Below are 22,793 nucleotides of genomic sequence, written 5' to 3'. Positions count from 1 at the left end.
GTCTTCACGGACCAGCACCACCACCAGAAGAAACTGCCCCATCACCATCCATCCACAGCAGCTCGTTCCTACCCCGGCCCATCAAATCCCTCTTTTGCCAGCACATGCATTTGTGCAGCCCTGGGAACTTGCTTGGGTTAAAACCTGCTTGTTTTCTTTTGCTAGGTGTAGCTTTTAACTGGATCGTTTCCCTGACCTAGTTCCCCACATGGCTGCACAAACCCTTGAACATCAGCATGGGAAGAAGCGGCCAGGAGCAGGCAGGCCAGTTCCTCATATAGCAGCAAAGTCCTGACAACCAGGTTAGCACATAAAAAAAAGTTCACATGCCCAAGGTCAGGCTGAACACGCACTCTGCGCTTTGTGCTGGGAAAAAGTTTTATCCTAAATCCTGCTGTGACATTGACCACCTTCCAAGAGGCCATAATCAAATACCCGCTATGCCCAGAGAACGGTTTCCTGAAACCTGGCTGTAGAGCTGTTAAGTGAACAGGACAACAGGCAAGACTGGAGCCAAAGTGGAACAAGCATCTCAGACTGCCTCCCCTCCTTAATTACCCTGCTCGCTTCTCCAGGCAGGGGCCATCAAGTAGAAAAGAAACTGTGGCTTTGGCTTTCTCCTGGGCAGCAGGGAGTCAGGATTGCACATCCCAGTGGCTCAATTGGGCACAACCTGACTCTTCAGGCTAAGGGTGCAAAGAGCTGCCCAGGAGCTACGCAGAGCAAGCACAGTCCCCTTCATCTGGTGTCAAGTCAGATTTGCATAGGAACTAAGAAAACTCCATCTTTCATTTTAGGACAACCTGGCTGGTCAGCACAGGCTGGGTTTAACAAATGCCACAAAACAGAGCTTTGCTTATCCAGGCCATTGGTCACTGTTCTTCACACCTGGCTTAAGCAGCAGCAATTTCTGAGATGCCAGCAGGCTTCAGCAGGCACCTGCATCCCGACACTGCAATTTTGGTGTTTGAGTTGGCTTTGGTGGATGACCCTTCCAGAAAGGGATCACTGAGGCATTTGAAGAGGGAGCGTTTTACTTAGCTTCTCTGCCTGCTTTACAAATGAATCCCAATCCAACTCCTCCCCACTTCAAGCCCCCTGCTGAATCTTTGTGCTGTGCAGCAACCCAAGCACCAGAAGCTCTGCTAGATCGACCTTTCCGATGGACTCTGCAAGTAAGATACCGCAGAGGCCAAAGGTAGAATCAAATTTAGCTCCTCCAGAGTTCATTGCTTCTTCTGCAGGGCTAGCAGGAGGAAACAGCAGCAAACATTGAAGCAGTCAGAGACAACACAGCAGGCTTAGACACGAGGAAGAGACCTGCAAAGTAACACAGCCCCATTCTGAAATAAGCACTTTCACAGGCGAAGGCCGATTTCCAGGGCAGCGCACGCAGACATCCAAGCTCCGGCATCCTGCATCCCATTGCAGTTCAAACAGGTCACCTCTTAGATCCAGCTGTGAGCCGAAAGCAGTTTCCCTGTCCACAAGAGGAAGAAAAAGTGGCTCCTCTGCAAGGCAAAGTCTGAGCAGTTCTGCACTAGCAGCTATCTTCACAGTAAACACCCCCAGGCTGCACACTGCCCAGTGGCTATCAAAGTGACACACAGAAAACACGGGCCATGTACTGCTAATATGTTAATGAAAAAAATACATAGATAAAAGGACTACTCCCCCACGCACATGGAGGGGCTGAACGAGAGAGACAAAGAGATGAAGTCTTACCAAACCGATCACGCTTCACTCAAAAATACACCCAGCACAATCATCCCTCTGCAAGAAATAAGATGAAGCATCAACAAGAAACAAGAGGAAGCATCCAGACCTGCAATCTTTTATTTTTAAAACTTAAAAAGGAAAAAAAAAACATAAGGGAGGGGAGACCTCATGAACAACACTACATTGAGGTTTGAATTTCACTCCAGAAAAAACAAACGGCACTTGCCCCGTCAGGGACGCACCGACTACAGAAGCTCCGCCGGGCGCTCCAGCAACCGCCTGCCAACGGCAATAAATCTAACATCAGAACAGCGTTACAGCCCGACTCCGGGACAGATCAATTAGCTCCTACAATTTCCTGGCCTGGATCAAACAGCAACCTCACCGCGTTACAAGCCAGCCGGAGGTCCCCGAGAGCCTCTGTCAGGCCAGGCTCCCTGTCCTGCCCCGAGTTTCCTCTGCCCTCCACGGCTGCCTCGTGGGAGCCACAGGCCCCGCGCGCAGCAGCTCCCGGCCGTCGTGTAAGGGAACATCGTGAGCTCCTCTAGCGAGCGCTGGTTCAGGCCCAGCTTGGATGCGTTCAAGCTGCCCAGATGCACGCCAGGGCTTTGGAAGGTCCCACGAGCAAGCCACGCTATCCCACCACGATTATAAGGGTGAGCTATGGCGTGCCACAAACACTCGTGTGCCGCAGCCGGTGGCCTTGGCTCACAGCATGACACTCATAGGCTCGGCGCAACCCACAGCCTCTTGCCACTTCCAAGGCAGCACAGCCTGCCAAGGCTCCCTTGCCCAAGCCCCGTGGCCGCATCACTCGGCGGACGCGCTTGCCCACGCAAGACATCTGGACAACGCTCACCACGGTGACCTGGAGCCTCCCCGCGGCCCTGCACAGGCCCTGCCTTTGCTCACCGGCTCACAAGCTGTGGCGTTACCAGCAGCCTCCAATGCCCCCTGCTTACACCGCCACTTTGTTCCCGTTCCCTCCAAAGTTGCTGGCTTTTTTAAAGGAACCCCAGCAGCAGCACGTTCGAGGCCTGGGTTTGCATATTACTCAGCAGGACATAACAGACACCGACCTTCTTAACAGGGAAGTCCCGTTCGGTAAGACACAAAACACGAACCCTAAGGCTTAACAGTATACGTGAGCCACCAACCAAGAGGTTCAGAAGAAAGTCCTCCTACGAGCAAGCTTTTCTTAACAGGACCTTAACAGCAACCATCTCTGAAGATGTCCCTATTCAGGAGCAAACTGTCAATTTAAAAAAAAAAAAAAAAAAAAAAAAGGCTGACCCTGACGCAACATAGCCAGCTTCCTTCGGATGAGGAACTGTATAGCCCAAAGCCAGAACTGAATCCCATTGAAGTCAGAAGAGAGAGCGTTAAGCTTTGCTCAGCATCTCTAACTCTGCCCCCTGCAAAGCATATGGCATTAAAAACATATTTTGCTTCATGGCCACCCAACTTCTGAGGAGAACACATGCCACATATACCTACGTGTCTCATCAAGGAAGAAGTGCAGCTCCTTTTCAGTGCGCAGGAGTTGTCAAACAAAGTGACAGTATACGGACGTGTGATTTCTAGTGAAAATACTGCCGTAAGGAACACAACTAAGAGGGCAGAGTTAAGACTGCTGTATTCAGCTTAGCTCTGCATTTCCCAGGTACTGAGAACCAAACAAGTCTGATACTGCATCAGCCTACTTCTTAAATGGATTTTCATACAATACCTTAAAGATCACCTGTATCAATGCTGTCGCTATTGCCTCCTCGACACCTAAAGCTATGCCAGCTATTGGACTCAGTACTTCAGCTTGTCACAGGATCAGATGTTATCTTGAAGCAACAAAAGCAATTTATGGTGCGGACGGAGCGAGATGGATGCCTCTGTTAACAGCTTCCAGACCGTTCCTATCAAATTGACCACAGATGCTCAGATACCTCCTTTCAAGGATTCAGTCACCTCAACTACAATTCCCTCAAACTTCCCTGATCACCATTAGATCATGGCACAGAGCATGTGACACAGTCGCACACGCTTGCAGAGAGTTTACAGTCTTAAAACCTCCAGTGGGAAGGACTAGTTACAACATTTGGGGGCTTCCTACTGCTTTTCACCATGCTAACATACAAAACGTTTTCCAAGAGAAAGTACCGAGAGCCGTACTTACTCTCAAGCAAAGATTATTTTTGGCAGGTTTATCAGAGCAGTTCTCACTCCCTTAACCTTTTCTTGGATGAAAGCACATTTAGAAAGACAATCCAGATGTTGGAATATCAATAAAACAAAAAGCAACAGCACAACTCAGCCTTGAGAAGCTGTTTACAAACGCTTGCAACTTCAGGCGGTTGCAGCTCAGCAGCGCAAGGCTCGCACTCATACCAAAAACCACGTGCTCACCTTGCCTGGAATCGAAAAAACAAAGGCTGGTTTGGGTTACCCGTCTGCGGGACATGCATCCAAAAAACGCTTCTGCAGCTCTCCTTCCCCTAAACAGTCAAGCAAGTCACATCGCTCAATGGATTTTTAAAATCAAACTTCCCAAAATACAATTTTACAAGAAGAGTTGCAACTGAGCCAAAGCCAAAAACGAGAAACTTCAGCTGAGAAGATGTCATGGGAAACTCGCAAGTAGCTCTAAACAAGGGCGTGGAGAGCTGAGATTACCACCACATCACAGTAACACAAGCCAGGGTCCTCTGAGGAAGGGACAGCCCTTCTGAGGATTCTCCGGTCGTGGGCTCTGCAATCTAGAGTTAGACACACTGCTCATTTTGAGCCCATTTGTTATTCAGGAATGCTTTGAACCTCGCACCAGGACTTCCCATTCCCAACAATGTTTAACATCGCTATCAGCAACCTCTTGAAGAAATCCATCCGTATCACGCCATTTCCCCAGTTTCCAAGGCCACTGAAAACACTACTGTAAATTAAGCAATATTCCCCTCCCAAGCCTGTGCAGGCCATCTCTTGCAGATAGGGGATGACTTTCATCAACTGCTCCCAGTGGCCTCTGCCTCACTTCCAGCTGACAGCAAGTCTCCAGTGCTTTGAGGAAGGCTTATTTGCTTGCTTCTCTCACACAGAGCACAAGGGCAGGAACAGGCAATCAGGTTAAACAGGCCAGAAGCCGAAACCCCACCCACGCAGGCACTCGGAGCCCAGAAGACACCACTATTTTTGACCTTCCGTTCACTGGCAGTCTCAACGTGAAGCGCAGCTGTCGGAAGATTCCTTGGATTTCCTTAAATTCTTCTGCCAAGTTCTGATTAAAATCCTCCTAAGTGGTTTTCCCTTTATTCCATTTCCTAGAACCGAGAAGGAAAGCAGACCCAACATCAGCACTGAGTGGCAGAGTTAATAGCCACCGACACCACCGGGCCGTGCAAGTCTCCCGCACGCAGACTCGTTAGGATCAATGGGAAATTGAAAGAGATTTTCTTCCCATCTCCCGTATCAGACCATCAATTCCCCAAGGAGACTGGCTTCTTAATGGCACTGCTCGTACGATCCTCTAATCGCTTTGCCGACGTGCCTTAGCAAGGCACGTCGCACGGGCCAAACAGCACCGTCGCTCCCTATACCACTTTACTGCTGCATTTGAAATGAGTTAACTGGAGAGGATAAATCCTAAAAGTCATTGGGCAGCGTGCAGGAGCAGGCAACGAGCAAGGCCTTCATGGCACCAGAACATAGGACACAAAGCTCAAAAAGGCACGGTTTATCGAAACCACCTCCCCCCTCCAGTCTGCCACCCTGACTCCACACACTCTGCTTTGCGATTGTGGCTTCAAAAACTGAGATGTCTCTCTTGGCCCGCAGCCCTGCCAGGCTGAACTCTCATTACCGGCACTTCCCGCTACTGATGTGGGATCCGTGCCAAAACGGACCCCCTCCTTGTCCAGAAAGTCTAACTGCCTCGGTGGCCTGAAGGATGAAGCAGTTGGTGTCTCGCCCAGAAAAAACAGGCACCTGCAGGGCTGGTCACTCTTGTTCTTGTGGTCAAACACTGGAGACTGTGAGGACGCCATGACGTTCATCTTACCCATTCTCTTCTCCTGCCTGAGAAAGGCGGAGGAAAGCCCCTTGCCTGAGGGAAGGCAGACGCACTCAACCCAAGGGCTCAAGCATGCTGCAGAGGTCAGGTATAGATGGGAGTGGTGCAACGGGGAACCCTGAAACAGTCTTCATTCAAACAGTAAGAGAAGCCAGACATGGATCTGCCACTGCCCTTTCCACTTCACCTCACCTCTCAAGGACCCCACAGAGGGAGATGTTCCTGCCAGGAGCCATGGCAACGCTGAGTACAGAGCCTAGAAATCCCAAAATGAACCCACCTCCAGAGAGGTGCAGCCCCCTGAACACATCAATGGGACATGCACTGGTCTGAGCTCCAACTAGCAACTCTAAAGTTACCCATTGTAGTCAAACCAACAACTCTCGCTTTCCTCAACCGCAGGACGGAACAGAGAGGAGCAAAGATTGCGAGTCCGAGAGGGGTCAGCTCAGCGGCAGCCCCCTTCTTTGCTGAGAAATGGCTCCTCTGCAAACCATCCAGGCAGTATTCAGAGCTCATCAGCCCATGGCCATGGCAGCTCTGGCTGCTCCTTATATTCGAGGGTGATTTCACCTGCAACCCGCGCTCTTTTAATGCAAGATCCTGTCCTGGAAGCTCTTAACATACAGCTGCAGAGCACAGCTCAAGAGCTGAATCATCCCGTCTCCCCGCTAGCCAGAGGCTTTAGCTCTCCCCACCAAGTCAGGGCTGCTAAGCAATGCTCTGCTCTTTGCCGTAGGGTTTCTGAGAAAAGGTTGGTTTCCTTCAAAGGAACATTCAGAGCCCTCCTCTGCAAAGGCTCAGCCCCTCCAGCTCCCTTCACCCTGTACACAAAGTGGAGTATTAATAGCCAGCCTGGAAGACCATAAAACACTAAATACCTAAAGAGCTCCTGTACCTTGAAATGTCAATGCTAAGCAAAAAAGGGAAAAAAAAAAAAAAAAAAAACCTTCCTGTTAGCAAACTGCTCAGGTCTGTGATATATACAAGGTTGCCTTCCTTCCCTCCAAGCCACAGAGCAGCAAATAGCAATTTAAACACCAAAACACGGTTCTATTTTCTACTTACAAGGCATCCTATAGATAGGCTTGTCTCCCCAAAGCTGGGCCAGGAGAGACTTCAGCATGCGCCAGCTCTCGATGACTTCGCTTCCACCTCAAAGAGCTTTCTGGCACCTGGCCATCCTCCCCTCACAGGATCCTTTTCAGGCTTCAAATGAGATGATCTACCCGGCCTCCAAAAATGCACAGCCTAGCCTGGGCCTTCCCTCCTCCCAAGCCTACCTTGCAGTCCGACTGCTGTATCTCAGCCCTGCTGCCGACCCTCTCTCCCACCACTTTGTTCCCTTTTCCTTGGAGGGGGCCCATCTTAGCTATGTAGCAGCAGCTCTGCCAGGCCAAGGAGACCCAGGGACGCACATCATGCAGGGGAGGGTGGGTAGAGATCCCAAGCCAGCTCCAAACAAGCCAGGCCAGCTGGAAATACTAGCTTGGGTCTGGTATAGTCACGTTAGCCACGTCTCTTGGCACACACGGCTGCACCATGCCCGGCTTAGGACAGCAAGAGCCTCGTGGCCCCTTCATCACACTGTGTAGACTCCTCCTATGATGGAGCCTGTAACATCTCCTCATCTACAATGGCTTTGGCAGGACCAGTATTTTCAGGACTCCACACGCAGGGAATGAGGCCTTTTTCCCAGCACTTCCAACAACACACCCAAAACCTCTGCTTGCTACTCTCCACAGATGAGCCACCCAGCTGGGGAAGCTGCTCCCCCCAAGGACTCTCCCAGGCCAGGGTCCATCAGTGCAGCTCTCCCTTGTCCAGCCCGGCAGGGGCCAGGTTTCACTCCGAGACTGAGCTGCGGCTTCCCAGTTACCAGGGCCATCTTCTAAGGACTTTGCCCAAGGAAGCAGGCCAACCATAAGGCATGCGGTTCATTCCAGAACAAGCAACATCCATCTGTTAAACATCTGAGAGGGGCCATTCCCAGCACAGAAGGCAGCATACCTGACTCTGAATGACTGCAGGGGGGGTGGATGGAGGGTGAGAGAGGAGCCTGGGAACAGCTCTCATTTGCATAGCACCTGGGAAAAATCACAACATTGCATTTACATAGCTAATTGGGGGAGCGAGCTTCCTGGAATGAAATTACTCTCTGGCTTGGGGGGAAAAAAAAACCCACCCAACTACAGCATTTGTAGGTATAATTGCGCCTTCTCCACCTGGAGCACCTGCCAGCCCACGAGCTCAAGGCAGTTTCCCCACGTAAGCCAGCACAGCAGCGCTCGCACGTACCAGAGAAGGGTCAAATCCGTGTCTGGAAGGAAGAAACCAAGGCACGGAAAGGAAGTCATTCGCTCCAGCACTTGCATGAAAAAACAGAGAGCGGGAGCCAAGAGGCCTGAAAACTCCTCACCCCCCCCGCCAGTACCAAGCAAAACCCATTTCAGGAGACCCCAAGCGGACGAGGGCTGGATCATATTTTAAAATAAATCCAGCCGCTTACAGTTTTAAACCAATTTTGTTGTCAAGCACGGGGGAAACATCAGCACATCGGAGCACGCACCATTACTACACCTTAAAAGCTCTGTGGTTAGCTTCTCCTTGCAGAACGACTCATCCAGGCCACCAGGGGCTGGGAAGGACCCGTGACCATTTAGTCAGCCCTGGCTCCCGGAGGGCACAGCCCTCGCACAGACCTTAGCGGGTGACTGGCGGCACGGCACAGCCGTCCTTTCCATCAGCCCTGGCACGGGGCTGCTCAGACGCGAGCCAAACAACGCAAAGCCGGAGCGTTTCCAAGTGCAGGAAACGCAGCCGGCAGCAGGGTGCTCACCCGCTGCTTCGGGAGCCGGCGCGTGGAGGGTTCATCCGCAGCACCGAGGGCGCTCGGTGCTCAACACTCCTGCTCGAGCGGAGGAGTGGGAAGCAAGGTCCGGGCAAAAAAGGAAGAGAGAATGGCAGAATGAGAGCAAAACTGATTGCAAGGTGCTGGGAGCGTGCCCTGGGCTGTCCACAGTCAGCTCAGAGGATGAGAAGCCAATTAAGAGCTTACGAACGAAGACGGAGGCTCCCGCGGACATGGGGAGGAATCACGAATACCCTGTGAGCAGGGGTAACAGGTCCCGGCCCCACGCCACTCCGTGCCGGCCCGTCACTTTTCTTGGGTTACGCTCACCTACAGCGCGGTCCTGTGAAGCTGGACACAGCACCGGGGGCCGGCGGCTGAGCTGGCAGGGCAGCGCACGGGAGCGCTGCCTGACCGGTTACAGCATCGCCACGCCAGCCCTTGGCGAGCCCCCACCCCCGTCTGCAGCAGCAAGCCGAAATCATGCCTCCCGTCTCGGCGCTGCGGTGCGCCCACCCACTCAAACGTGCCGGCGTGCCTGCTGACGGGGCTAGCGCGTAACCTGAGCTAACCCTAGAAAATCCTCAACGCATTTATTTACATCAGATCAGCTCCCTGATCTGGTTCGTAGGCAGGAATGAGTAACAGCGACAGGAATATCTTGAGCAGATGTTGTCGCCAAATACAACGTATCATCAGACTACCGATATCTTTAAATCATTTCAGAGCCCAGCGATCTCTTCCCAGCCCTGCCCCGCTTCAGGCTGCGTGTCTCCAGCCCTCTGACTTCAGCTGCTGGCTCAACAACCAGAAGATCTGGCCTGGCTTTCCCTTGAAACCAGCCAAGGAAGACTTCAGGTCCCGAAGAGCAAGGATCTCCCGAGCAGGCAGGCACCGAGGAGACGCTCAACCGTGGCACCGGGGTTCCCACCGGCCTCGAAAGCAAAGCTGCCGCCGGAGTCGCGGGCATCTCGGCAGCCAAGTGCTGCAGGAAGCGGAAGGAGGCCGAGCGCCTTTGTGCTCTGCTCAGCAGTGGCTGGGAACATCTTTGAAGGGGCTTTGAGGAACATGGGAATGCAGAGCCAGCCAAGAGACAAAACTCACACGCAGGGACAAGCGCACAAAGCAAATTCATTCGCAAAGAGATGGTCTGCACCTCTCCCAGCCAGGAAAAAAAAAAAAAAAAAAAAAAGAGGCAAACAAAAAACCCACCAAGACAAAGACGGGCTGGCTGAGGACTGGTAATTGCACTGCCCACAGTGCCAACACTGGGCTCAGAGGCTTCTCTCCCTCCAGGGGACCCTGCACGCAGTGGTGATCAAAGCAAGGCCGACCGACAGTCTTCTTCGGGCTGGCCTTTCTCCCTGTAAAGTCATTCCCAGGCATTGCCCACCACAAGGGGCCAATGCCGCCCGAGGCCTCCCGTTCTGCGAGGAGCCTGGCACAAGCACCCCAGAGAGCCTAGTGCAACCACCAGCTGCCTTTCCTCCTTATCCCATGTGTGGGGATGTGGAGGGAGGTGCTCCCTCCTATCTGCTCATCAAATCATCCCAAATGCTCATATCTGGGCGGCTCCAGCCCTCGTGGGCTGCCCTGGCCTTTCGGGCCACCTCTTGCCAAATCCATCTCCGAGGCTGGCTGTACCTGGTCTAAACACTTACAGATAAGACTGATTTCACAGCTTCACCACAAAGACTGAAGTATCCTAAAGCAGAGGAGCCACAGAGGAATGCAGAGCTGCGTTTGCCTGGCAAACATTCGGAAGCTAGTGGCACAGAAGACGTCGTGCTCGCAGGAAACCTGAAAAAGGTGGAAAGCCCTCAAAAGCAAGCCAGCCTTAAAAAAGCAAAAGGAAGGGAAAAAGCAGGCATTGCTTTGCTCCACAGCCCTTTTCAGTAGCCTCCTCGGTTGCCAGGTGGAGGAGCAGATTTGCTCATTAGTGGATTATTCCTGGCACACTCCCCCTGCATCAGCTCCCCGGAAGGGCTGTGAGAGCAGCTCGCCAGTTTTGAAGCCTTCGGGGTTGCACAGCACTAGAGATGCAAGAATCTTGCTTTAAAGAAATCTCACTCAGCCAGATAAATGGTCCTGTGTAACAGGGGTCATTAGGCTAATAAGCAGCCACCGCCAGCCTGGAAGCAAAGCAACAAACACAAGAGAATCTACCAAAGCCAGTTAGCCTCAAAACCTGACCCATCTCAAGCAGTTACCATCTGCTAAGTAAGTCTCCTTTGGAGGAGGAATTGGGCACATGAGTCAGCAGGATAGGTCACATGCTGGCCTTTTCATCAAAATCTCTAATCACAAAGTGTCTGGGGAGCTGCAAAGCGCACAATGGAGCAGATTTATAGCTTTCCTGAGCCAAGGAAGCAGCGTGCGACCAGTGTAAACCCAGTCAACAAGGAGCTGTTACACCTCTTTCATCCTCCTCTTCCCTGCATTGTCATTCCGCTCTCGCGCTTTGCAAACACGGAGCTATTTTCTCAGCTCTTCTAGCGCAGCTCTGTTTTGTACCGCTGTGCCCTTGACAGGGAGCCGCAGGTCCCCATTTCCAGAGCGCTGGCAACTTCCATTCCAGCGGAGACAGGGCTGCGTTGCCAAAGCGAAGACCTGAGCGGCTATGAAACCAGATCCAGCAAGGTGAACGAGCGATATATCAAAACTAACTTGCCCCTTCACTAGTCCTCCCTCATGCTACCACTGCCAGCCCATACCCAACTGCGCAACTGGGAAACAAAATGGGAAGCGATTCAATTTTCCCCTTCCTCGGTTCTAAAATCTTCAGTGGTGGGATCAGCTGAAACTCAAAGCCTGCTACATCTAACAGTTTAAAAAAAAAAAAGATATATAAATAACCTCTCAGTAGGAGCCAAAACTCAAAGACTAACCCCATGGTTTTAAGTGAACAAGTCCAATTTCCTCCTTTGTAGCTCTTGACACATGTTGGCTGCGTGCCCCTTTCTTGCCTTGTTCCTGCACCAGAAGGCTCCGCACTGCAGGTCAGGGGACGATAAGGAAATGAACAGTGTAATTTCCAAGGCCTCCAAACACAGCCCTGTCAGCAGCTCTGGAGGCAGCTTACTCAAGCATGGCCAGAGAAAGGAAACCACAGCGAGAGGAGCTGGGAAGAGCCAGCAGCTGCTGCTGCTGCTGCGCGCTCCCCCTCCACCTCCCGGAAGCCTTCAGCCCTGCCTGCTCGGCCAGCTTGGCTCGCGTCAGGAAAGCCGCTCCAGCTGCCATTCCCTGGAAAGAGCTGAGTCTTGCTCTGGAGCAAGGAGTGGGAAAAGGCAGAAAGCCTCCAAGTCTTGGCCCTTGCCCACCCAGCAACAGAACACCTCTCCCCAAGCAGATCTCAAAAGGCGGTAGCAAGCCCAACTTTGGGGAAAAAACAGCTTTTGTGTGTTTTCTCTGCTCCCGTTTGAGTTTTCAGGGCGGCAGCACAGGCGAAGCCCCAGGGGCGTACGAGCAGCCCCTACCCGACACGCACGGCAAGGGCTGCCAAACCTCCAGCGCTCAACTTGCCGCAAAATCGCTGGGGAAAACAAGTTAGCAGAGGGGAGTAACAGCAGCTGCCAGCCTCTGCCTGCATGCAAAGGGGAAGAGATCTGCGCAACAAAGCTTTCAAGGGGGCTGCTAAAGCAAGGAGCCTTATCACAGAAACGCCTCCGTTTGAAAGCGTTCCTCCCACGCTCCAGCCCCGGGATCAAGTAAACCCGTGATGACGGACGCCGCTCACGTACAAAGAAGCTGTTCCTGCCAATAGCTTTCCAAGTCTCCTGGTCACAGTTAAAAGCACGTATTTGAAGCACGAGGCTGGGACAACCATGCAAACTTGCTTCCCTGCTCTGCCTCACATGAGTCAGCTCTGCTTCCAAGCCAGGAAGAGACACTTCCAAAAACTCTCTCGCGCACACGGAGGACCCCTCTTCATCCTCATCTCGTTTGGCTTGAGAGGCGTCTTGAATCAGAACAGCCTTGATGTTGCCTAAGCCACTTGCCTTATATGGCACATTAGCAAGCAGAGGGAAACTTCTGACAGTTGGGATGGGAAGGTTGTCTTGGTTTTTTGCTAGACAACAACAAGCACAGAAGTCACTCTGGAAAATGCTGTGATGCTGCTGCTGAGCCGCATCAGAGTGACACAGATGCTAAGAGACCAAATCTCCGCTGACAGCTCTCAGAAACACGCTTTGAACACCAAGATCTCCCAGAAACGAGGCAGCAGGACAACAGCTCCCATATCCACCAGGACATGCACTTATTATAGCTGCCGAAAAGGGCTCTCCCTTTGGCACGCAGAGCGCTCTGGAAACAGCGCACGCTCTTGCCAACCCAGCGGGGAGCCGTGCACCTCCACCTGCCTCGAGCTCAGCAGGCTACAGATGGGCACGCAGACTCACCGCTTTTGCTGCCGACTGCTCTGGGTCCTCAGGGAGCTCTGCAGATTAGGGCAGTGAAGCCATTTTAACCATTCCTGTATCAAAGCTAGACACAAGCAGTTGCTGTAGATGGCAAAATAAAGTCTTTAGACTGACACACGGACAACTGAGTTGGACAGTAACCTAGCAGAAGGCTAGGAGCAATACGAATCTGCTGTGCTGTTTTTTTACATCATCAGCTAGTGAAGGAGAAGAGGACAAGCACTAAGGGACAGCAAGCAGTTGATGGGTGGGATACCAGGACAGAAGAGGCCACAGCAGAGATGGAGTCACTTACATCTGCCAGTAGGATGAAGCACAGCAGCGTCCCAGGACTAACAGTGGCACCTCCACGGTCACGTCCAGTGCACCACTTCCTACGGTCACCACCGCAGGTCAGGGACCTAGCCCATGGCGGTCTCCAGGCTCTATGCAGACCGCGAATCTCTCCTTGAGATGCGAAGCTAAGAGGACACACAAAATCCCAAGCAACCGTGCAGAAACATAACAGGCGCCCAAAGAGGGCCTACAGCCATCTCCCATTGCGCTTGGACCCCGACAGAGCTACTGCATGCCAGGCAGATCTCCCATTTCTCCATGGGAAGAAGTTATACAAGGCTCCTTTTACCCCTACCCTCCTTCACAACCTTCTCCCTATCACCTAACCTAATTACTTCCAAAAACGGTCAGATCTTGACTCCAACTGAGACACTGGATGTGTTTGGGACACGGGATGCAGGGACACCCAGCACTGGGGAGCTATCCCATTCAAACTGCAACAGTCCAGATTGTGGCAACAATGCTACAGGCACCATACAGGTCTGCCCCTCCAGGTGAGGCCAAAGTTGCATTGGAAACTTTGCCATACAAGATAGTGGCAGCAGAGAACGCAAGGAAACGTTTTCAGGAATACTTGTATCAGAGGCTCAGCTACTGCCATCTCTTCAAATGGCTATCCTTCCAGGTAGATGGAGTGAAGCATTGCAGCCACGTCAAGAAGCCACAAGCCCTACTATTGCAACAGCATAAGAGCACACCCAGCTTGGAAACCTGCTCCAAGATGCCTGCTTAGCATGAACCGCTGCGGGAGTACGATCAGGAGAGGTGGAGGAGGGCTCTGGAGGCTGCAGCTGCCAGTAGCACGGCGTAGCTTGCCACACCACTTCCTCGACCAACATCTCTCCACCATCACCTCCCAGGCACAACTCGAACACCAACATAGCACGTTGTCGTCCCACACGCGCCATGGAGCCACAACTGTATTTTCACACCAGCTTTCTGGCCTGTCTGCTGCAGCATCCCGCCTGCTTACCATGTCCCCTTGCCACCAGGGCAGCAACAGCAAGGGATCTTTGCGAAGGAGCTGCCTTGGCGCACCCAGAATACAGAATTGCACTGTCTTTGGGAGGGGAAACACAGGGCAAACAGGCATCAGAGGCTTCTGCCCCAACTCCTGCAGCGGACGCGACCAAATCCACCCTCCTCGTTGCCTAAAACTGCAGCGCACATGACAAAGCGGGTTTTCTGAAGAGCCGAGTCTCCAGCGGCTTCTGTTTGCCTTTTCCTTGTTTGCAGCAGCGTCACATCTGGACGCTCGTCAGGAAAAACGCCCTCCTCCTGCTGAACAACCTCTCAATCAAAACAAAGCCGGAGCAGCAGCCAAGAGCTCGGAGGCTCTTTTGTTTAATGCTTAACATCCCCCGGCCAGGCCCAGCCCGCCCCAGCACGCTGCCAGAGGGGAGGCGCAGGGCCGGTGGGCTGCGCCGCCAATGGAGCGGGCCCCCCGTGCAGGGGATGCACCTCCCACTTGGCCGGCCGGCCGAGCGGCGAGCTCAGGCAAGGAGCAGCTCTGCCCGCCGCCAATGGAGCGGGGCTAGCAGGAGCCCCGCAAGGGCCTGCCCTTTCCAGCCAGAAGGGCAGCAACAAGCACACGCCGGGCTCATCCTCTGCTACCCTGACAGCCGCTGCTGGCGCCCTGCGGAAGGAAGGCGCTCTGCGGCGGGGGGCAATCTCGCCTCGGTGCCCCGCAGAAACCCAGTCGCGGCTCATCCCTGCAACACGGCCGGAAGCAACTCGCAGAACGGGCTGCATCCTCCAGCTCATGCAGAAAACGGGCTTATCCCCCCCCCCAGCCTTGAGCCTGGCAGGAACGTGTCCCCATGCACAGCCATTTTGCTGAGCACAGCCTCTCCCCAAAAAACATCCTTTTTCTCCCAAACGCTAGCCCAGCATGAGCCCCAGCAATTGTCCAGGCAGTACTGAGCACAGCAGGCCCGAGGCTTGCTACGAGGGAGGATTCGAGGCCCGACACCATTGCTAGCCTGCACTAACACACTGGACACGGGCAAATCAGTGCAGGCTTATTTCACTCTCCGCTACAAGAAGTATCAAGTCCCCAATCCTGTCCCCACAAGTATCCTTGGAGGACATGGTGGTTTGGGGTGACAGAAGCAGCTACACACAAGCAGCAAGCTGCTCAGGGCATTTACTCGATGCTGAACTGCATCCGGACAAAATACAGCGCTGGACAAACGCCAGCAGAGCACCCGGCCCTCGTGTCGGCCGGCAGACCCCAGGAAGCAAAGGGCAATGCCCTCAGCAGGGGTTATTCCCAATCCCCCCTGCCAAAGTCATCACTCACGATAACGTCAAGGCCAGAGGAGGGGTACGTAACAGGCGCAGGACACTCCACAACGGAGGCGCGAACGCAGCTAAGCACCAAGTTACACACCTTAAAAAGAAAGCATTTGGGCTGTTGGGGAGGGACACGCAGTAGAGCGTTGAGACTGTACCCTGGGAAGCACAGCAACCACACGAGACATCTGGCTGCACCAGCGAAACATCTCCGCGCAGGCTCCCACCGAGTCACGGCCCCGGGCTGCACCACTGCATCATGCAAACGCAGCAGTAAGCGGGAGGGTGATTCTACCTGCAGATACGGCGCGCCAGCGCGCGCGCACCAGCTCCAGCATTTGCGGTTGTGAAACGACATTGATAGCCTGAAGAAAAGCTCTCGTCTACACCCAACAAGGACTTGAGGGCTGCAAAAACTCTACAGTGAGCGACGTAAAGAGCACAAGAGGGAGGAGGGACAAAAGGTGATCCGACTACGGCACAGAAGTACCTTGTCAAGGAAAAGTGCTAGATACTAAAGGGCTCTTTAGTCCAGCCAAGACAGTATAACAAAACCTCCTGGCTGGAAGCTGACTGCTCAGCACGCAAGTATGGCCCAGGCAAGTTCTTTACTGGGAGCTGAAAGAAGCAGAGGAAGAGCGGGTCTTTCCCTCTCTTCATCACCAGAGAGAAACTAGCTTCACTGCCCAAGGCACCGCGGGCAAAATATCACCAGGAGCAACACAGGGTTAAGCAGAGGACAGGCTGTGAGAGAGCAAAGGTTGGGACTGAGTCACTTTGTGGCCCTTCCTGTTTCAGTCTGAGCGAGCTGCTCGAGCTGCTCGCTTCCCAGCAGGGTTTGCCCCCAGGCCTGCAGGAACCTGCTGCCGCCTTCATCCTCCTGCCGCCTTCCCTGGAGGAGCTGCCCGCCCACAACCAGCATGTAGCTTCGCCTTCGCGCTTTGCTTTCTCCTCCAGACTCTGCATACCAGGAGCTGGCCCCTCCATCCTCCACCCTGCCCTCTGAGCCTCCCAAGAAATAAAACTGGTTTCCCCCTACTTCACCATGCAGACATCAGTCTTGCAACAGCCTGCTGCTAAAAGCACCTTTCTTCTCCTCAACCCTTGGCTTTGCCAGCTCGGATCAAGCTATTTAATGCTTCACAGGGCAACCATACAGCCAGTAGACCAAGGAAATACAACCAACATTTCCTGACTGGGCCCAAACCCTGCATGCTTCCCTTCAGATCCAGACACTTAAGTCACTTATAAAAACAGGGCTCAAACCCTTCAGGTTGCGCCCTTCATCTACGTGATCTTACCAGAATGAGTATAAATGAAATGGCAGAACTTGTTCCCATGGGATAACTGTACAGAAATATTTGTTCCCCCTTCCCCTCATAATTTGTATCTTATTTTGGCATTTCAGTAAACCAGCAGATGCTGTAGAGGGTTTCTGCAGCTGAATCGGTGAAAGAAATAAGTCTGTAACATTAAAATACAGGAAAGGCCATACTGAACAAGAACCAAAGGTCCAGCCAGCTCACATGCTGGCTCTGACAGGGGCCAGCAGCTCATGGCAGTGAAGAAGTACAATACAGACAAGCATGCTGTGATATTTCCTCCAATTACTTCCCGAGCTCCACCCCCCCTTCACAGATCTTCTAAAGTCACAGATGCTGCCCTGCAAGAGTCCTCAATGGGTTCCTCCTCTATGAACCCATCCAGGTGCCCCCGGAGCTGCGGACAGCTTTCAGCATCCGTACCTCTTTGCAGCAGGGAATTCCACAAACTCATCATGCAAAAAAAGCATCTGCTCCTTTTCCCAGTTTCATTCAATGCACCCTTGTTCTCCCGCTAGAAAGGGCAACGAAACAACGCATCTTCTCCACGGCACTCCTTGATTTTACAGGCTTCAACCAACTGCCCCAGGAGTATTTTTCCCAAGCTGAAGAGCACTGTCCTACTTAGTAGCTCTCACAGAGCCATTCCGTAAGCGATCATCCTCATCAGCCTTCTCTCTATATTTTCATGTTCTACATTATCCTTTTGGAGATAGAAACATCATTTTACCAGTTTGGAAAGGCATACAGCTGCTGGAAGGGACATGCTTTTATGGCTGCCCATCAGGATAACCTTCTATAAGCGGATGCCAGGGCTGCATCCTTAGTGAACACTGCTATGAAAGCCTGTTGAGAAGAAAAGCTTTAGATGCCTTATCAAAGCAGAGGGCACAAGCCCAGCATTTTTCTCTGTATTTACTTGTCTCTCAACTCCCATGACCAAAAGGCCAAACTTCGTTCTAGCTTCATGGACTGCAGCAAAGTTATTTTCACCCTAAGCAGCCTGCTTCCCAACATCTCATTGGACTCTCAGCAACTGTCCCAAATCCACTGAGTGCTGCCCATCCTCACTCCACGCTAATCCCTTCCTGGCTCCCAACAGCCAAAATCCTGGTGCCAGAAACAAAGATGGGGTATGCAGATGGGGAGCCACTGGCTGCAGCTAGACAAACACCCCAGCGCACATCTGATATCCCTGCAGTTCCCACAGTCCTTCCTCCCCATACTGCAGCAATAGAGCGAAGCTATTCCGGATGCTCACAGTGTTCACCATGCATGCATCAACTTCCACACACCCAGATAGAAAGCCAAGCCTGCTCCATGCACCCTTCTTCCCTGATCCACGGGCACATAGTTACCACTTGGACACTTCAGATTCACGGGCCCACATCAGCAACACCACACATGCACACCAAGGCATAGGGCAGCAAGGGGAACATGGGGGTTGGAGGAGCTTCTCTAGCCACGTCTGAACAGATTCAGGCGCACTGTGGGTTCCCTCATCCACACTCACTAGCAAAAACTCACGTCAGCCACTGCAATTACGAGAGAGAAGTCAACCAAGCTGCCACTCCAGCAGCCACAGAAAGAAACTGCTCCACTGCTCTGCTCCACAGTCACCCAGTGCAGGAACACTCAACCTGCTCCTGAGAAAGACAGCCATTTACCCTCATCTGCCGTCCAGCGCTAAGACAACTGGCTGCAGGACCAGTCACGCTCCACCGGCGGGAGCGGCCAGACTTTTCACACCCCCAGCGACCTGGGGGAGAGGAGGGCATTTGTAAGCCGCTCCTGTCCAACTGCAGTACAGGCTCACCACGAGCCATCAGCACTGCCTCACGTTGCTCTTAAGTTCACAGAGGAGCAACACAAGAACACCCACAGCAACTCCATAGCCCAAGGCCGATTGTCAGTATAAGTGGGACAAAGCCCACGTACCAACAGCAGACCAAGAAGCAAGGCAGTACCTTCTGTCATCCCTGCACCTTGTACTTGCTTGTACATCCACGCAGATCCCACATTTACTAACACATTAAGGTCTCCTTCTCTGCAAAGGATGCAACTATAGAAAAATAAATTCCCCTGGGAGCTACAGGGATCACTGATGCAAAAGATGAGGCCAACGTGAAGCAGAGCGTGGTAGCCAATGAATCAGAGACCTGCTTTGCCCTGTTCTGCCAGGAGCTAGAGATAACACAGAAACAGGTCCCTGTCTACCTGGGGCCAGCACCTTGTCTTCACTGCTAGCCTGGACTCTTCCTGCAGGGCAGCAGAAATCGGAGAGGCACAGACCCCGCACAGCACAACTGCAGCAGAGCCCAGGCCACCAGCCCTCTGCTCAGAGCTTTTCACCATCTCAACATACAGGTCCCCTTCCTCCGCTGCCTCTCCTGAGAGCCCTCAGTGCCACTTTGCCTTCCTCCTAAGGGTGCCATGCAAAACTATCATGTGCCGTGGCTCCCAGCGGGCTTGGGTATCGCTTCAGGTGCTCTGCAGGTACGCTCCATTCCTGCCAGAGATTCCTAACACTTGAACCCTCACAACTCAGCAGCCATGAAGCGAGGGACTGAAGAAACCGTATCTGCTAGGTTACGATAGGATTGTACCTAGAAGAACAATGACACAATTCAATTGGCTGGTATGGGTCTCCCAGAAGCCACGCTCTGCTTACACAGAGCCTTCCCATCACCACTTCCAGACCCCAGCACGTTGCACTACCAAGTCATCTTCATGTCAGCATCAGAAAGAACCCGCCACATAAATTACTGTTAGCACCCAAGGGTGCTGCAAACTGCCTCCCACTTCCAAAGACATGCCATCCCAGCGTAACATCCCACTCTCTTGCCGTGCAGAGCAGCACGTCCCAAAGCAGGGAGCTGGAGCAGCTGCCAGAGCCAAGTGGCAACACTCTGCCTCCACCCGCCAACAACCCAGCCATCTCGCTTACCTTCTCTGATTTGACCTTTTTCAGCTGCCGGCACTCACTTTCCCCATCCTCCAGTTCCGACTTAACTCCCAAGGGGTTGAGTGCAGCTCCTGTGTCAATAGCTATACTCCCAAGCTGCTCGGCAGCAGCAGGCTCTGTCCCCTGGCCCCCATCATACTGTCCCACCCTCACAGCCAGGGCGAGGGGCTGCAGTACATTGGGCTCCTTCTCCGATGGAGCCCCCGCACCCTCACTCCTTTCCTTCTTGCTTTTCGATGAACTGCCCTCCTTCTCTTTCTTGGAGCCAGCCACACTGCGAGATGCCTTGGCCGATTTCTCCGAGCCCTTCGGGGTGACGGCAGGCACCAAGCCACCAGAGTTCGCGCTGTCCCCAGAGCGTCCTTGAGCCTCCTTCTTGCCACCCGCTCCCTCGCTGGGAGTGAACAAGGAGGTCCCCGGGGTTGGCTTGCCACTGTCCTTGCCACTCTTGCTCCTTTTCGACTTGGACTTGCCCTCCTTGCCCTGTGGGCCTGGCACTGGGCTCACAAACTTGATGTTATCAGGCAGGGTAGCCACCGCATTGGGTGCTGGAAGCCCCACCTCTTTGGAGCCCGACATTTCCAATTTCTGCTGATCCTTCTCCAAATCAGCGTCCAGGTCAATGATGAGATTCCCTACTCCAATGTCCCATTCATCCCCACTGTCGTACGTCTCAACTGGGTTCGCATCGATTCCTTTCCCTCCGGAAGCTCCGCTGCTCAAGGACATCTTAGAGTTAACGGCCCCCTCACGGTTCAAGGCTCTTCCTTGCCTCCACACCCTTTGGGTCCACAGCAGCAGCTGCACCTATGTCCTCGGGCTTCCAGCGGTCGGGATCTGCCCAGGTGACGGCATCGCTGCTGCAAGGGAGAGCAAAGAGAAGAGTGTTACACGCAAACAGCCCCAGACGCATCTGATAACTTTTCTAGAGAGGCAAATGCGCTTCCACCATTGCTGCTGACCTGCCCTTGTTAGTACACACACACGCAGGCAGAAGAGGCCTGCACTCACGCGCTAAGAGAGGACCCAGATTCAGTTGTCCTTGCATGGCAGATACGCGCCAGGTCCTTCCTCAAACTGTGCTCCCACTTTTCCCCTGCTCCACAGGGACCAATCACATTAACTTGCAAGATTTCCAAGACTGAAGTCAATTCGCACATGCTGAGACCTGCTGCTCTCAGCAAAGCGCAATATCCCACTGCCCTGACGGGATGAAACCCCCAGATCTCCCAAAACCTGCACCAGACCCCAGCCTGACCTCTACATCTAAGGCAGCACTGCAGCCTTCGCTCAGCCTGCTGCCTTCGCAATCCAAGTGCCTGTGTCCCCACAGCATCCCAGCTCAGGGATCTTCAGCAACCTCCTTGGCTGTCCCTGCAGCAGAAGCCATCTGGCATGAGTCCCTCAATCAATACAGGCCCTGGCAGGTCACAGCTCTCAGCTCCAACAAGACATTACTCACACATTCCCCGCTCGCCATTTCCCTCTGAATTATTGAGCGCTCCCTGAGCGCTGCCCCTGGGATGGAGGATTGATTCCTCTCCTGCTTATGCCACCCACAGCCAGGGGCGGCTTGGGGCGGGGGGGGGGGGCCTCCTCTCCTAGTAAGCCTCGCTGGAAGGGACTAGAGCCACTTGCCAGGGAAGTTTAGTGCCTCGGTGGGAAATAAATCCCAGCTTCAGAGTGTCTGCAACATGACCAGCACTTGGAAGCGGCAGAGCAGTCACTGAAGGCCAATTCAGAGAGGAAGGCACCAGTCTCGCAAGTCTAGCGCTCGTCTCAGGCTTGCGCTGAAAGAACAAAACACAGACCCTCGCTTTAGGACAATTTGGCCACAGCACTAAACCGCTGCAACACAACTGAATGAACAGCAAGCTAAAACGATGGGGAATCGAGGCCGGGATGAGTGGCAGCAGCAAAACTGCACAGGTACCCGATCTTAAAACAGCAGGCAGAATCGTAGGTACGAGGGGGGGACTGATCATACCCTGCTCCCATCATAGCAGACCCCAATCGGCCCAGAATTTCTTCTCTAGGCTTCCCGGTCACTCGCCCTCACTACAAAGCAGGGCAGGCTCTCAGATGTATTGTACGCTGCCTCTTCCCTGGAGGCAGCCACGGGATAAAGAAAACAAAAAAGAAACCCACACACAAACCGAAAAAGCGCCAAAGTCACTCACGGAAATTAGCTAGTGGCAATTACATTTATGAGACATAATTAACACATGAAACAGCTTCTTCCCAGCAGCCACCCGGCCAGCTACTCAGCCCCAGTCACACAGCCACCCGTTCTCCAGCTCTCTTAAGAAATCCTTGACCACCCATTTGGATGAAGCTCCTCTCAAGCACCATTGTCCTCCCCTACCCTGCCGAGCTCAAGGCCTGATGATTCCTGTTACTATTTACAAGCAACACTTCAAAAAACAGGTGGCTTAAAGAAGGGGAAGGGGGGGAAAAAAAAAGAAAAGAAAAAAAAACACACACACACACAAATTTCTTCAAATCCCAGCAGGCAGGAGCCTGGAAAGCAGCTTCGTGGTGCGTTTCCAGAGATGCAAACACTGTAAAAATGCCAAGGATTCTTTCATCAGACAGGCTGCAGCAGCCAGACCATTTTCCATCTGCTCCCCACAGCATCCCCAGCTCTGTACAGCTAATAATCCACTCTCTGACAGGTCATTACGGAGATTTTTAACCCCAGGAGCCAGGGGCTAGCATGCAAGCTGGAAATGAAAAGCACTGACCTCTCTTTTCAGCGACGGAGAAAGTGCAGAATCAGGAGATCGCGCTGTGCACTGGAATCGCTAACGGCTTCCCAAAGCCACCC

At 53.1% G+C, this 22,793-nt stretch overlaps 1 protein-coding gene across 1 annotated transcript in view; it reads right to left on the bottom strand.

Annotated features, from left to right (window-relative positions):
- Positions 1-22,793, bottom strand: part of ZNF609 (zinc finger protein 609) — a 92,137-nt gene that overhangs the window by 53,984 nt on the left and 15,360 nt on the right. Inside the window, exon 2 of the mRNA XM_068957957.1 lies at positions 19,949-20,826. Within this exon, the coding sequence (XP_068814058.1) occupies positions 19,949-20,695 (747 nt within the window). The 5' untranslated portion in view covers positions 20,696-20,826. The remainder of the gene's footprint in view (positions 1-19,948; positions 20,827-22,793) is intronic.

Source organism: Struthio camelus, chromosome 12 (assembly GCF_040807025.1).
Source record: "Struthio camelus isolate bStrCam1 chromosome 12, bStrCam1.hap1, whole genome shotgun sequence".
NCBI lineage: Eukaryota > Metazoa > Chordata > Aves > Struthioniformes > Struthionidae > Struthio > Struthio camelus.
This window is presented reverse-complemented; position numbering and strand designations above follow the sequence as displayed.